The sequence below is a fragment of the Ziziphus jujuba genome, chromosome 9 (assembly GCF_031755915.1).
Source record: "Ziziphus jujuba cultivar Dongzao chromosome 9, ASM3175591v1".
NCBI lineage: Eukaryota > Viridiplantae > Streptophyta > Magnoliopsida > Rosales > Rhamnaceae > Ziziphus > Ziziphus jujuba.
This window is the reverse complement of record NC_083387.1, coordinates 27,408,226-27,423,506: the sequence shown is the minus strand read 5'-3', so window position 1 is coordinate 27,423,506 and position 15,281 is coordinate 27,408,226. Positions and strand designations below refer to the sequence as shown.

Here is a 15,281-nt window from a genome sequence, read left to right as displayed (position 1 = left end):
ATATGTCAATGCAAAATACTAAACGATGCATAAAAGACACTTATTATAACTAAATGAAGATCACACAGTTTTGCCACAAACACAGCAGTTACTTATTTAACTTATTGCAAACTTTTGCCACAACCACAACTTTTACATATTAAAAGACAATTAACACATAAAAGACACTTAATATATAAAAGAAAAAGCTTATTACACACTCTTGCCACAACCTCAAGTGCATTCAGCTATGCTCCAATTCATTTCAGCTGCCCCTCTGCAGTCTCACCCCAAAAACTTTGAAAACCAAATCTGGCCTCCTTGAGCTGATCACATGTCCAGCCACCATTCCAATCAGAAATCCACATCCATATCCTATCACTATAGCTTTCCATCCAAAACCAGAAAAGAAATCTGATTTCTCATTGTATTGATCATTAGAAGATGGTGTGGGAGTTTCACACTTTCTGGACAATGGAATACCACACAATCCCATATTACCCTCAAAAGAATCTGGAAATGTTTGAACTTGTCCTCCTTGTGGTATTGGACCCACAAGTTGATTCTGAGAGAAGTTTAAATATTCAAGAAAATTGAGAGGTGTCAATTGCTGAGGGATTCTACCAGAAAGCTCATTGTTAGATAGGTCCAAGGATTCAAGCTCAATTAGATTTCCAATAGATGATGGGATGAGTCCGTTAAAATTGTTGCTTGACAAATTGAGCATAATTGGAGACCAACTCCATTTCTTGTCCCTTATTTATTATGCTCACCGAATCATTGTAATACATTTGTTCAGTGTAAGTCAATTTCTATGACTCATTTGACTTTTGGGAAACTTTAGCACTCATGGACGTCCAGTTTCTAAAATAATCCGATGGTAAGTTTCCAAAAAAATCATTATGAGAAAGATCAAGAATTTTCAATGTCATAAAGCCAACAAAATCATGAGCACAGCATATTAGACCGTGAAATTTGTTGGAGCATAAAATGAGAACTTGGAGCTGTTGCAAATTCTGTAGCCAAAATGGGAATGCATCACTTATTTGATTGTGTCCAAGATCTAGAACTTGTAAATCTTTGCATTTGATTAATGACCGCGGAATATTCCCATATAATTGGTTGTGACTCAAATCCAAAGTGACTAAACGGTCTGAAGTTCTGCAGAATTGAGGAATATTCCCATGGAAGTTATTTCTTCGGAGATTGAGCACAGTAAGATAACCATCCAAATTATCCACACATTAAGGAATAGTGCCCCCCCAGATGATTATTTGACGCATCAAATACTTCAAGACTTATATTACAGAACAACAGAAAAATTGGTCCAGTCAAGTTATTATTTGAGATGAAGATATAAGAGGTGGACATTGGAGGAACTATGAGGTTTAGAGAAAATATGATGCAAAGCTTAATTCGTATTATTAATCTATGGCAACTATTTATACAAAATACATTGAAGTGAGTATGGAAATAAATCAACAGATATGGTAAGTACAATATGACAGTATATTACAATTTACATATGAGTATTTGAGTCCCTTATAGAAACAACAAGTGGTCCCTGCAACATGTTTGAACTGAGATTAAGATAACTCAATTGTTTCCATGGAAGAATAGATGGAGTTTCCTGCCAACCGTTAAAGAAGTTGTGAGAAAGACTCAGCGAATTCAGGGTCATGATGGATATGTTGAAATATAAACTTGATTTTTTGGGTTATTATTTTGTGGGCCTTGGTTACTTAGGATCCAAGTTTTCTTAGAGTCCAAGTTTTAGAAACTACTTTTAGGGTAATTTTATGATGTTTTATGTAGGTAGGGTTAAGTATTAGTATAAATATTGTTATGTTTTTTCCTTGGGTGTGCTGTAAGCCACAAAAGCTGAGAATCATTCAATAAACCAGCAGCTGCAGTTTTCTTTCCTTCCTTCGAGTTTTGCTCTCTGTTTTGCTGTTCTGTTTTGTTTTGTTTTGCTTCTGGTTTTTGTTTCCATTCAACAAAATGGTATCAGAGCCTAGTTGAATAGTTTCGTGAACAGTAGCGACGTAAACAGTACCGTGATAAAAAAAAATGGCCAATAATGGTATGGTCCCTTTCCAAGTTCCAACACTCAACAAGAATAACTATGACAACTGGAGTATCAAGATCAAGGCTCTCCTTGGCACCCAAGACATATGGGAGATAATGGAGAAAGGCTACGTCGAAACAGAGAATGAAGTTAGTTTATCTCAAAATCAAAGAGATAGTTTGAGAGACTCAAGAAAGAGAGACAAAAAAGCTCTCTATCTAATCTATCAAGGATTAGATGATGATGCGTTTGAGAAGATCTCGGAAGCCAAGTCGGCTAAAGAAGCATAGGAGAAGCTTCAAATCTCTTACAAGGGAGCCGATCCAGTCAAGAAGGTACGACTTCAAACCTTAAGGGCCAAGTTTGAAATGCTGCATATGAAGGAAGGAGAACTCATATCTGATTATTTTTCTAGAGTATTGATTGTGACCAATCAATTAAAAAGGAATGGTGAAAAAATAGATGATGTTAAGATCATGGAGAAAATTCTTAGATCATTAGATTCAAAGTTTGATCATATTGTTGCCATTATCGAAGAAATAAAAGACTTGGAAGCTATGTCATTGGAGCAGCTCTTGGGTTCATTGCAAGCTTATGAAGAAAAGAAAAAGAAGAAGGAAGGAATAGTGGAACAGTTGTTCAAGACCCGAATTGATGCAACTAAAGAGGAAACCAGCAGCAGTCACAATGATCAAAGCCAACAAGGACGAGGCCGTGTGCGAGGACGTGGCCACTGGCAAGGACCTGGACGGGGCTGGAAGTTTGGTGATGATCATAACAGCAACTTTCAAATAGGAAGAAGATCAACAAGAGGTCGTGGGAGAGGTTTTTCAGCACCAAGGTATGATAATAAGTCCCATGTAAAGTGTTACAAATATGGGAAACTCGATCATTATGCTTCCGAATGTAGAACCCCTAGCTACAATAAAGTTAAAGAGAAGGCCAACTATGTCAAAGAAAGAAGTCAAGAAGATGGTACCTTGTTGTTGGCTTACAAAGATAATGAAAGAAGTGAAGACCATACATGGTACTTGGATACCGGTGCAAGCAATCACATGTGCGGAAGGAGAGGCATGTTTGTGGAGCTTGATGAATCCGTGAGAGGCAATGTATCTTTTGGAGATGAATCCAAGGTAGCAGTAAAAGGAAAAAGCAGCATCCTCATTCGGTTAAGGAGCGGAAAGCACCAGTTCATATCAAATGTATATTATGTGCTGAGTATGAAGAGCAACATCATGAGTCTTGGACAAATTTTGGAGAAAGGTTATGATATTCATCTAAAAGACAACCATCTTTGTATAAGGGCCAATGTAAGCAACTTAATAGCCAAGGTGCCGATGTCAAGAAATAGAATGTTCATGTTCAACATTCAAAATGATGCTGCCAAGTGTCTCAAGGCATGCTACAAAGATGGGTCTTGGCTTTGGCATCTTAGATTTGGGCATTTAAATTTTAGAGGTCTAGAGTTGCTATCCAAAAAGGAGATGGTGAGAGGATTACCTTGCATTCGTAATCTGGATCAAGTTTGTGAAGGGTGCTTACTTGGAAAACAATTTAAAAAAAGTTTTCCCAAAGAGACAACTTCGAGAGCTCGAAAGCCGCTGGAACTTATACATGCTGATGTGTGCGGTCCAATGAAGCCTAGTTCACTTGGTAAAAGTTACTATTTCCTTCTTTTCATTGATGATTTTTCGAGAAAGACGTGGGTATATTTTTTGAAAGAAAAATCAAAGGTATTTGAGAATTTTAAGAAGTTTAAGGCTCTTGTTGAGAAAGAAAGTGGCTGTTTGGTTAAAGCTATGAGATCTGATCGAGGAGGAGAGTTCACATCAAATGAATTCCAGAAATATTGTGAAGAACATGGAATTCGAAGGTTTTTAACAGTACCAAGATCCCCCCAACAAAACGGTGTGGCAGAAAGGAAGAATAGAACAATCCTAGATATGGCGAGATTGCTGAAGTAGTTTTGGGCAGAGGCGGTTACATGTTCTGTCTACCTATCTAACCGATCTCCAACAAGAAGTGTGTGGGGAAAAACACCTCAAGAAGCTTGGAGTGGAAGGAAGCTCGGTATTTCACACCTAAGAGTGTTTGGAAGCATAGCTCATGTACATGTACCTGATGAGAAAAGAAGCAAATTGGATGACAAAAGTGAGAAGTATGTCTTCATTGGCTATGACATAAACTCCAAAGGGTACAAACTCTACAATCCTAAGAGTAGGAAAACAATAATCAGCCAGGATGTTATATTTAATGAAGAAGAAGAGTGGAATTGGGAATCACATGATGAAAGCTACAATTTTCTCCCATATCTTAAAGAGGAAGAAGCGGAACAGCCAGGTATGGAGCTAATAAGAGAGGAGTGGATCACCCACCAGCTTCACCAACAGCAAGTCTTCAAGAAGGCGGAAATTCAAGTGAAAGGGCCCCACAGTTTAGGAGTTTACAAGAGGTATATAAGGTAACTGAAAACCAGGATGATCTCACTTTGTTTTGTTTATTTGCTGATTGTGAACCCGTGAACTTCCAAGAGGCAATGAAAGACAAAAATTGGAAGAATGCCATGGATGAGGAGATAAAAGCAATTAAGAAGAACAAAACTTGGGAACCAGCTTTACTTCCACAAAAATCCAAGGCTATTGGTGTGAAGTGGGTGTATAAAGCCAAGAAGAATGCTAAAGGTGAGGTTGAAAGGTATAAGGCAAGGTTGGTAGTGAAAGGCTATAGTCAAAGGGCTGGTATAGACTATGATGAAGTTTTTGCACCTGTTGCACGATTAGAAACGGTAAGGTTAATCATCTTATTGGCAGCTCAACACAATTGGAAAATACATCAAATGGATGTGAAGTCTGCGTTCTTAAATGGAGTTCTTGAAGAAGAAGTTTACATCGAACAACCACAAGGATATGAAATCAAAGGACAAGAAGACAAAGTCTTAAGGTTGAAGAAAGCACTTTATGGGTTAAAGCAAGCACCAAGAGCTTGGAATGCTAGAATTGACAAGTATCTCCAAGAAAGGAATTTTATCAAGTGTCCATATGAGCATGCACTTTACATTAAAATTAAAAGAGATGATATATTGATTGTGTGCTTGTATGTAGATGACTTAATTTTCACGGGCAGCAATCCAAGTATGTTTGTCGAGTTTAAGGAGGAGATGACGAGGGAGTTTAAGATGGCCGATATTGGGCTCATGTCTTACTATCTCGACATTGAAGTAAAGCAAGGAGGTGAAGGCATATTAATTACTCAAGAAGGGTATGCTAAGGAGGTACTTAAAAAGTTTAAAATGGATGATGTAAATCCGGTTGGTACACCAATGGAATGTGGAGTCAAGTTATCAAAGCATGAGGAAGGAGAAAAGGTGGATCCAACATTTTTTAAGAGCTTTGTTGGAAGTTTAAGATACTTGACATGTACAAGGCTAGATATTCTCTATGCTGTAGGAGTTATAAATCAATACATGGAGAATCCAACAACAACTCACTTGAAGGCAGCAAGAAGGATTCTTCGTTATCTAAAAGGTACAATAAGTTTTGGTTTGTATTATTCAACTTTCGATGATTACAAGCTTGTTGGATATAGTGATAGTGATTGGGGTGGAGATATAAATGATCGTAAAAGCACAAGTAGCTTTGTGTTTTATTTGGGAAATACGACGTTTACATGGATGTCAAAGAAGCAGCAAATTGTTACTCTTTCAACATGTGAAGCGGAGTATGTAGCTGTCACCTCTTGTGTTTGTCATGCAATTTGGCTTCGAAACTTGTTAAGGAGATTGGGCAGTCCACAAGAAGAACCAACCAAGATTTACGTGGATAACAAATCAGCAATAGCCCTTGCCAAGAATCCTATTTTTCATGATCGAAGCAAACATATTGATACGCGTTATCATTATATTAGAGAATGTGTTATCAAAGGAGATGTACAGCTAGAGTATGTGAAGACTCATGATTAAGTAGCCGATATTTTTACCAAGCCTCTCAAGCATGAAGTCTTTGTTAAATTGAGAAGTCTAATAGGAATAACTAATCAAGTTTAAGGGGGAGTGTTGAAATATAAACTTGATTTTTTGGGTTATTATTTTGTGGGCCTTGGTTACTTAGGGTCCAAGTTTTCTTAGAGTTCAAGTTTTAGAAACTTCTTTTAGGGTAATTTTATGATGTTTTATGTAGGCAGGGTTAAGTATTAGTATAAATATTGTTATGTTTTTTCCTTGGGTGTGTTGTAAGCCACAAAAGCTGAGAATCATTCAATAAACCAGCAGCTGTAGTTTTCTTTCCTTCCTTCGGGTTTTGCTCTCTGTTTTGCTGTTCTGTTTTGTTTTGTTTTGCTTCTGGTTTTTGTTTCCATTCAACAGGATATGCTCAAGAACCATTTAGGTATTGGGCTACAAATTTTATTATGAGAAAGATCTAATGACAGTAATTCATTTTGTGCTTTTAGGAAATCAGGAAATTCAGTTATGTTGCATGAGGACAAATCTAAATACTGAAATTTGGGAAGAGAAGGAATATTCATACTCACATTTGTTGTTAGAGATAGTGCATTATGTGAGAGATCAAGATTCTTAAGCTCTCCCATCTCTGAGAAGATGCCGAAATCAACTCTACCACTTAAACTGTTTGAACCAAGGAGCAGTGATGTCAGGCTTTGCAGTTTGAAGATGGAACTTGGAATACTCCCCTTTAATTTATTTCGATTTAAAGACAGATATTCCAATTGGGATGAAATAGAGTTGATACTCTCATGGTCTATAAACTGATTGTCATCCAAATATAGGGATTGCAAAGAAGCTAACGAAAGTAAAGATGAAGGGATGACTCCATTCAGCGAGTTGCTAGACAAATCAAGAGTCGAAAGCAAGGTCAAGTTACTAAAAGTTTGGAATGGCACTGGACCTATGCAACTATTGTTGTTGAAGTAGATATCTGCCAGAAGATATGGAAATGACATTGGCAAGCTTCCATGGAAAAAGTTATTTGAAAGATCCAGATCGCTTAGCTGTGTCAGATTTCCAAGTGAAGAAGGAAATTCACCGATAAACTCATTGCTACCCAGGAGAAGTTGACTGATATTTGCAAGGTTCCCAAGAGAATAAGGAACAGGCCTAGAAAATATACAATTCATGAGATCCAAAACATTCAAAGAGGTAAGGTTGCCAACTGAATTTGGCAATTTCCCCCCAAATTTTGTAATCGAAATTTCCAACGACAAAAGATTGCTGCCATAATGAAATTCCGAAAGAGAACCGGTGAGATCACCATTATCCAGCAGTTTAACTGATTGTAGGTTAGGCAATCGGAATATTGTTTTTGGAAAATCGCCATGCAAATTGCATCTATCAAGAAAGAGATGTGTTAGGGAAGATAAATTTCCTAACGATTCAGGTACTTTGGAAGAAAAGTTTAACCCACCAAGATCAAGAACTCGTAATGTTTTCAGCAAGCCTTCTCAGCAGTTCAGGCTCCTGAATATTTGGATAATAATCTCCGATATCCTCACAAAAAGGAAAAGGACCTCCAAAATAGTAAGAAAGATCAAGCAAAATCAAATTCGTCAGCCTCAAGATTTCAGATGGTATAGGACCAGAAAACAGAGAGCAAGTGAGGTTGAGATGGGTTAACCTGGAAAGTTGGCCAAACTCCGAGGGAACTGGGCTTGAACTAAAGTCGTTGTAGGCAAGGTTGAGGTTTTGAAGATGAAGTAAGTTGAAAAGGCTACTGTTAGAACGCAAAGGGCCCTCAAGCGAGCTGCTGCTAAGGTCAAGGCTTACAACATGACCTGTTGCCATATCGCATGAGACTCCAGGCCACAAACAGCAATCGGTGCCTGCTTTCCAATCTGTCATCTTTGAAGGTTCACCTGGTTCATCGAGTTTAAACTCTTGCTTTAGCTCAAGTAAAATGGAGGATTGGTGAGGGAGGCAATAGAAACTCATGACCGAAGAGGAATTGGAAGAGTGTGAAGAAACAAACAAGAAACATGATGATGAGATGAGCAGAACGAAATAAAATAAGAGGAATTCACACATCCTCATCTTTTCTGTTTTTGTTTTGTTTTTTTTTTTTTTTTTTTTTTTTTTTTTTGGGGACAAAATGTATTATGAGTGATAATGAAGATGAAATGGGAGGAATGAGAGATTTGAAATTTGTGAAGGTTATGACACATTATGTAGTTAAATCTCTAGGGAAATTTTCAATTTGTCCACTTTATTTTGATTTTATATATGTTATTGGGTTGAATTGAACAAGGTTTTCGCTATAAAAGAATGGCATTACCCAAAAAAAAAAAAAAAAGAAAAGAAAAGAAAAAGCTAAAAAAAAAGGAAAAACAAAAAGCGTGGCCCCTACTATTAAGTCCTTTCATTTCATGGACTGTATTCGCAGCCCGCACTCCATCCCATGCTTTTTTATTTTAAAAGCCAACCGTTAAAAATGGGTATTTTTTAATGTTTCGCTTTTTATTTTGAGGAATAGGTTGGGATGCTCTTAGGTTTTGGTTTTTTTATTATAAAAATAAATAAAAAATAAATTGATCTCAATTTTTGCTCAGTATATTATATACATGAGGGACAAATTTGTTTAGCAGCGTATCCTCAGCTATCCCGAAGAAGGGAAAGACTATATTTATATATAAAGAGAGTTAGCTCATGTTAAGTTAACCTGACCATTTTAACATTAACCTTTTATTATGGGCTCTTAATTTAATGGTTTTTGCATTATGTATTTCATTGTTAGTCATTGCATCACATTGCGGACTAAAATTTTATTTAAATAAAGTGAGTATTAGAAGGACCTAAATAATCATAAAAAAAAATTTTAATCTCAATCTTTGAAACGATTAAAAAATTAAAAAATGAAATTTTGATGATAAAACTATCAATCGATTTAAAAGAAGTCTAGTTGAATACATATATATATATATATATATATATTTGACCTATTGAGAACTTAATTCTCATTTTATATTGGGTAACTAATCACGTAACAAATACTAAATGTTGTCCTTTACTCAATTAGTATGTTAGTTGTAAATCATTAATTGAGATAATACTATCAGCAATTAAGCTTGACACATCAACACACTCCCATCTTATGTGGGAAATATTGTTCCTAACCTAGCATTACTCATACTAACCCTTATTTAATAAAATACGTGAACAAAAGTTTGTTAAGAATTTCATCAAATAAGCTTAAAAATATTAAATAGGTTTTCAATAATGGTTTTACTAGAGTCACCAAATATATTTATTAAATTTATTTATCAAATGATATGATAATATTTAATTGATTTATTTTTTTATTCTCATAATTATCCATATTTAATTATTTAAATATGTTAACTAATAATATTTTAATAAGTATCATTTTGTAAACATTTGTTAATTGATTTATTGTTTTATTCACTTAATTATCCATATTTAATTATTTAAATGTGTTAACTAATAATATTTTAATAGTGTCATTTTGTAAACATTTGGATGCATATATGTTTCCGTAAATCTGTCAAATTATCATTCTTCAAAATTTCACTTTAAATTAAGGATCCGTTTGGGAAGTATCAAAGTTAAATGGGAAAATAATTTTCAGAATTTAGTTTTCTGTGATTTAGTTTCCTAACAATTATTTTTTCTCCTGGTTTATTTGGTAAGTAATAGAATAGTTGGGATTTATAAGTAATTAAATTTAATATTGTTTAATAAATTAAGGGTAAATATGTATTTTAAAAAAATTTCAAAACTAATTTCTTTGGAAATTTCAAAATGACACCTATATATGTGGGAACAACTTTCCTACATATTTTTCTACACTAGTGGGAATCTAATTCCCTAGTCCCACACTTTTCTACTTTACAATAAACATCCAAATAAAATAAAGTTATCACTTTCATAAGGAAAATAGATTCTCAAGTTATCACTTTCATAAGGAAAATAGATTCTCACTAACTTTACTTTTATCCAAACATATCGTAAGAGAACAACTGAGTTATTAAAGCAACCAATTTCTTGGTCAATTTACCAAGTGAATCCCCCATCCCCAATATAAAAAATAAAATATAATTCACTTAAAAAAAAAAAATTGAAAATCATACTTGGTTGAAGGTAATTTGTCAATATTTTTACACTATTAGTTGTTACTGCATTGTTGAGGCTACAAGTAAGCTATAAAGATGCATATCTACAAGTATATAAAATAGAAATGTTCACCTAATTATATATATAGATTAAGGAACAAGCTAAGATTTTTTTTCTTTTTTTTTTTTCTTTTTTTAATCCTTTCGGTCAAAAGATTAGCTTCTTCCAGTATTTTCTAGCTTTAGATTAGGAATGGCAAAAACTTCCAACATATGGACCCAAAAGAAATTTCCATGGACATCACCCCTTGACCTTCCTAGAGGAACAATAATTGTTTCAGCCAAAAAAATAAAAATAAAAGAGGACTTATAAATGAACAAAATTTGTTTGGAAAGGATTGGATATTCTGATCAATCTTTTTTCATTTTTCCTTTTTTTTCTTTTTTGCACATATATATATATATATATATATATATATATATATATATATATATATATATATATATATCTATCTATAAGTCAATCTGCTATTGAGCCGTCATGATGATTTTTTCATTAAAGTTTTTATTAGTAACTTTTAAATTATTTTAAAGGCTAAAATTTAAAGATATTTTAATATATTATATAGATTTAGTGACAGGTTAAAATTCTAGAAAAATAAAGTAAACTAATTTAGGTATCATTTAAATCTCATCTATATATTTAAATATTTTATTTTGAAGCAATTTAAAAATTGATAAATAAAATTATGATAGAAAAACCATCAAAAAAATATTATGATAAATGGATATATATATATATATATATTGAGGAATAAGCTAAGATTTTTTTTTTTTTTAACTTTTTGGTTAATAAATTAGCTTGTTACAGTATTGGATACTAGCTTTAAGTTAGAAATGGCAAAAAATTCCACCAACATGTGGACCCCAAAGGAATTTCCACTCGGACATGACCCCCTTGACCTTCAGTATGGTTAAATCACTAATCAGTATCACCTACCGTAACGTCAAAAAATAGGAATGGCAAAAAATTCCAACATATGGACCCAAAAGAAATTTCCATGGACATCACCCCTTGACCTTCGACCTTCCTCGATGAACAATAATTGTTTTAGCACACAAAAATAAATAAATAAAAGGACTTATCGATGAGCAAAATTTATATGGGAAGGATTGGATATTCTTAGTCTTTTTTTTTTCTTTTTTTTTTTTTGGTAAATATATATATAGAATCTGTTTATGGTGCGAACGTTCGCACATTTTTATCATGCGGACCACTGCAAAAATGATAGTTTTTTAAGAAATCTTCATCAATATTATTATGGTGCGGATCATCTATAACGTCCGCACATTTTTATCATATGAACCACTGCAAAGACGACAGTTTTTTAAAAAATCTTGGTTAATATTATTATGGTGCGGATCGTCCATAATGTAGAATTTCATTATATATATATAATATAAAAATTTTAACTTATATATATAAAAGGTCTTAACTCTTAATTTAAAAACTTCAGGTTATGACTTCGACGAAGGTCGTCAACCCTTAGCCTTAATCTACAGAATTCATTATAAAGTCTCAGGAACTAATATGAACTTTAAAGCTAAACAACACAATGCTAAAGGTCATACTATGTTAATCCAGAGTCAATACCAAGATTTAAATATTAAAATCCCTAAATTAATCAAGTGGTCAGATGTTAATTTACCCTCTGATTGGGTATTAACTGATGTCCGTAGTCCAACCCCTATTCAAAATATTTTAACCAACACTGACTTCATTTCCCAATCTGATGATGGATCAGTTAGAATCACCTTTGATAGAAATCCTAGATCTAATCAATCCTTAGGAACCTCCTCAAGAAGATCCCTTAATCAACCAATCATAGAGTCAATCTCTTCTGATAGTATATCCCGAAGAGATTATGAAATAGAAAAAGATTTACAAAAAATTAAAATTCAAGAATTAGAACAACAGCTACACAAATTACGATTAGAAAATGAACTTAAAAATCTTAGATTAAAATCAATTCACCACACTGGACAAGTTAGTCAGCCTCGTTACAGTGATGAAGAAATAAAATCAACACAGTCACCCACAGCCTCAGATTTCATCGATCCCCAATTAAACACATTAGATACCCCTTTTAAACCACACTGGAAACAATTAAATCAAGAAATGATGTCCGATAAAAATCACGATAGATTAATCAAATATAGACAATCACACACTAGAGAACAGAAAGAAGAAATTTGGCAAACTTGGAAACAAACAATGTTACAACTTAAATTTGACATTAAATTTTTTGATTTTCTTGAAAAATTCTATTATCCTTTAAACAATTTAAAAACTTTAACAAAAGAAAAATGGATTAAATCAGATAAATCCACAGTCATGTCTAGTCACCCTCCAGTTGAAAAAATAATCATTCCCCATTTAGATAATCAAGTCATAGCCTCACCCTTTAAAACTTCCACAAATGAAAATAACGATTTAATTAATGAGACTCGAAAAGTCATTGAACAAAATAATTACACAAATCAAAGTCTTATTACCATAGGTAAACAATTAGATAAAATAGAAACCAAAATTGATAATTCCTCTAAAGAAGAAATTAAACCTCAACCACCAATAAAATTTCTAGATATTACAAAAGTTCCAACCCTTCCAAATAAAACTAATCAATTAAGTCAACTCTTAAAAGAATTACAATTAAAGACTTCCAGTTCCAAAATTGAAGCCTCTTCTTCAAATCTAGCTACCAGAATCAAATCAATCTTCCATAGATAATCATATTAATAGACTTAAAAATCAAAAACCAAGATTTAATACTTTTAAACAATGGAATAATAAACCATTACCCCTTGAATTTCAAGAATCAACCTCTAAATTTCAATTCTCTGTCAGTTCTGATAAATTATACGAATGGAATATTGATGGATTAAAAGAACAAGAAATATTAAATAAATTGCACCACATGTCCATGGTTGCTAATAGTTATTTTACTAATCAAAACCTTCCCCAACCTGAAATTGTTGAATTATTAGTCACAGGTTTTACTGGTACTTTACACTACTGGTGGACAAAACATTTAACAGATCAATCTAAATCAGAAATCATTCATGCCGTTAAACTAGATGAAGAAGGACTCCCCATATTTGACGAATCAATAGGTCAAGGTGTCCCAGATGGTGTCAATACCTTGTTAGCCACAATAATTAGACATTTTATAGGAACCCCTACAGCTGTCACCGAAAGAATTCATAGTCAGTTAACCAATTTACACTGTCCAACTCTTAATGATTTCGAATGGTATGTACAAACATTTACTTCTGGAATCATGATGAGAGACGATAGTAATCAACCCTTTTGGAAAGAAAAATTTATCAATGGTCTACCCCAATTATTTGCTAGGAAAATCAGAAATGTCTTAAGTAATGATAGTGGTCACATAGACTATGATTCATTAACTTATGGAGATATCGTCTCAATAATCAAAAAAGAAGGACTCAAAATGTGTACTGATATGAAAATAGCCAATCAATTAAATAATGATAAAAAGAAAACTAAATACGAATTAGGAAATTTTTGTCAACAATATGGTCTATCTACCATAGCACCCTCTAGGCAAATCAAAATCAAAAACAAATCACATAGGAACGCTCTTAGAAACAATAAATATTCAAATTCTAAAGTTTATTATAAATCCCATAAGTATAATAAACCCAATCCTGATAAATTTTATAAATCAAATAAACATAAAAAAGATTCAAAAGATAAAACTAAAATCAAATGTTATAAATGTAACAAATTTGGTCATTTTGCTAATCAATGCAAAGTCAAACAAACAATCAAACAATTAGAAATACCAGAAGATCAAAAACAAAACTTAATCAATGTCTTAGGTATACACAACACTGATAGTGAACATAGTGAAAATAATATTTACACTGAATCAAGTTCTGACGAATCAAGTATTCACACTAAATCCACTAGTGACACAGATAACCCTAAAATTACTTTAGGATGTTTAGATGCTTGTTGTCTAGATACCTGCTGTAATCAATCACTTAGTGTCTTAACTAATTCTACAGAAGATAAAGATATAATCTTAGAATTACTTAGTAAATTAGAGAATCCTGATGAAAGAATAGAATACATGAAAAAATATAAAAAGATAATAACTGATACTCACAAAGAAACAAATCAACATAATAAAAGTACTCAAAAAATCTGTTTAATAGAAGCCTTACAAACATTTAATAAATCAAAAACTAAACCCATAACTGTTCAAGATTTACAAACAGAAATTAAAACAATCAAGTCTGAAATTAAAGAATTAAAAATGGAAAATCATTTAATTAAACATCGATTACAATTTATTCAGGATAACCCCCATCCTCTCAGTCCTAATCAACCTGATGAACAGGAAGAAGGTTCTTCCCGTGATAATTGTCTAGCTTCAATTCAAAAAATCAAACTTAGAAAATGGCACATCAAAATCACCATAATCATTAAAGATTTTCAATTAACAACAATTGCACTTTTAGACTCCGGTGCATATTTAAATTGTATTCATGAAAGTCTTATCCCTAATCAATATTATACCAAAACAAAAGAAAAATTAAGTTCTGCCAATGGTAGTAAAATGGATTTAAAATATGAAATCAATCAAGCTCAAATTTACCATAGTAATATTTGTTATACAACTTCTTTTGTCTTAATCAAAAATATGACAGATCAAGTCATCCTAGGTATTCCTTTCCTTTCTTTGTTATACCCATTTATCACAAATCATGATGGTATAGTCAGTCACCCTTTAGGTGAAAAAATCAAATTTGATTTCTTGCTTCAATCAAATAATGTCCAGATTTTTCAAGATCAATCTATTTCAAAACAGCTTAATCAGATCCAAATCCATCATCCTCCTTTTTATTCCTCTTATCTTCCATCTTTCAATCAATCCTGCTTCTATACATATCAAATCATTAAAACTTTATTTCACAACCTATATTTATATATCTTTGCATTTTTTCAAATCTTTGCATACTATCTTTTCTCTAATCATTTTCATTACAGCATGTCTCGCCCACGCGGCTACATAATCATCAACAGCACATCTGTTCCAATTTGGAGTGGCGAAAATTCTGAAAAGAA

At 33.0% G+C, this 15,281-nt stretch overlaps 2 protein-coding genes across 3 annotated transcripts; both read right to left on the bottom strand.

Moving 5' to 3' along the window:
- Nucleotides 1-244: 244 nt before the first annotated feature.
- On the bottom strand, nucleotides 245-706 carry LOC107427753 (putative receptor like protein 25). The gene has a single exon (XM_016038134.3). The coding sequence runs from the start codon at nucleotides 704-706 to the stop codon at nucleotides 245-247; it is 462 nt and encodes a 153-aa protein (XP_015893620.3).
- Nucleotides 707-6,174: 5,468 nt separating this feature from the next.
- LOC107427765 (receptor-like protein 33) lies at nucleotides 6,175-8,316 on the bottom strand. 2 transcript variants are annotated; one of them, XM_060820227.1, is made up of 2 exons: nucleotides 7,465-8,316; nucleotides 6,175-7,388 (listed from the first exon to the last, which is right to left on the bottom strand). In XM_060820227.1, the coding sequence occupies exon 2, from the start codon at nucleotides 7,175-7,177 to the stop codon at nucleotides 6,401-6,403; it is 777 nt and encodes a 258-aa protein (XP_060676210.1). In that variant the 5' UTR covers nucleotides 7,178-7,388; nucleotides 7,465-8,316; the 3' UTR covers nucleotides 6,175-6,400. The 2 variants fall into 2 exon arrangements, with proteins under 2 accessions (XP_060676210.1, XP_060676211.1); XM_060820228.1 differs by having other exon boundaries at nucleotides 6,175-7,567; nucleotides 7,675-8,316.
- Nucleotides 8,317-15,281: the final 6,965 nt, after the last annotated feature.

Bases quoted from the DNA above. Each gene is read 5' to 3' on its own strand.
- LOC107427753 (XM_016038134.3), bottom strand. From the start codon at position 706: ATGCTCAATTTGTCAAGCAACAATTTTAACGGACTCATCCCATCATCT.
- LOC107427765 (XM_060820227.1), bottom strand. From the start codon at position 7,177: ATGAATTGTATATTTTCTAGGCCTGTTCCTTATTCTCTTGGGAACCTT.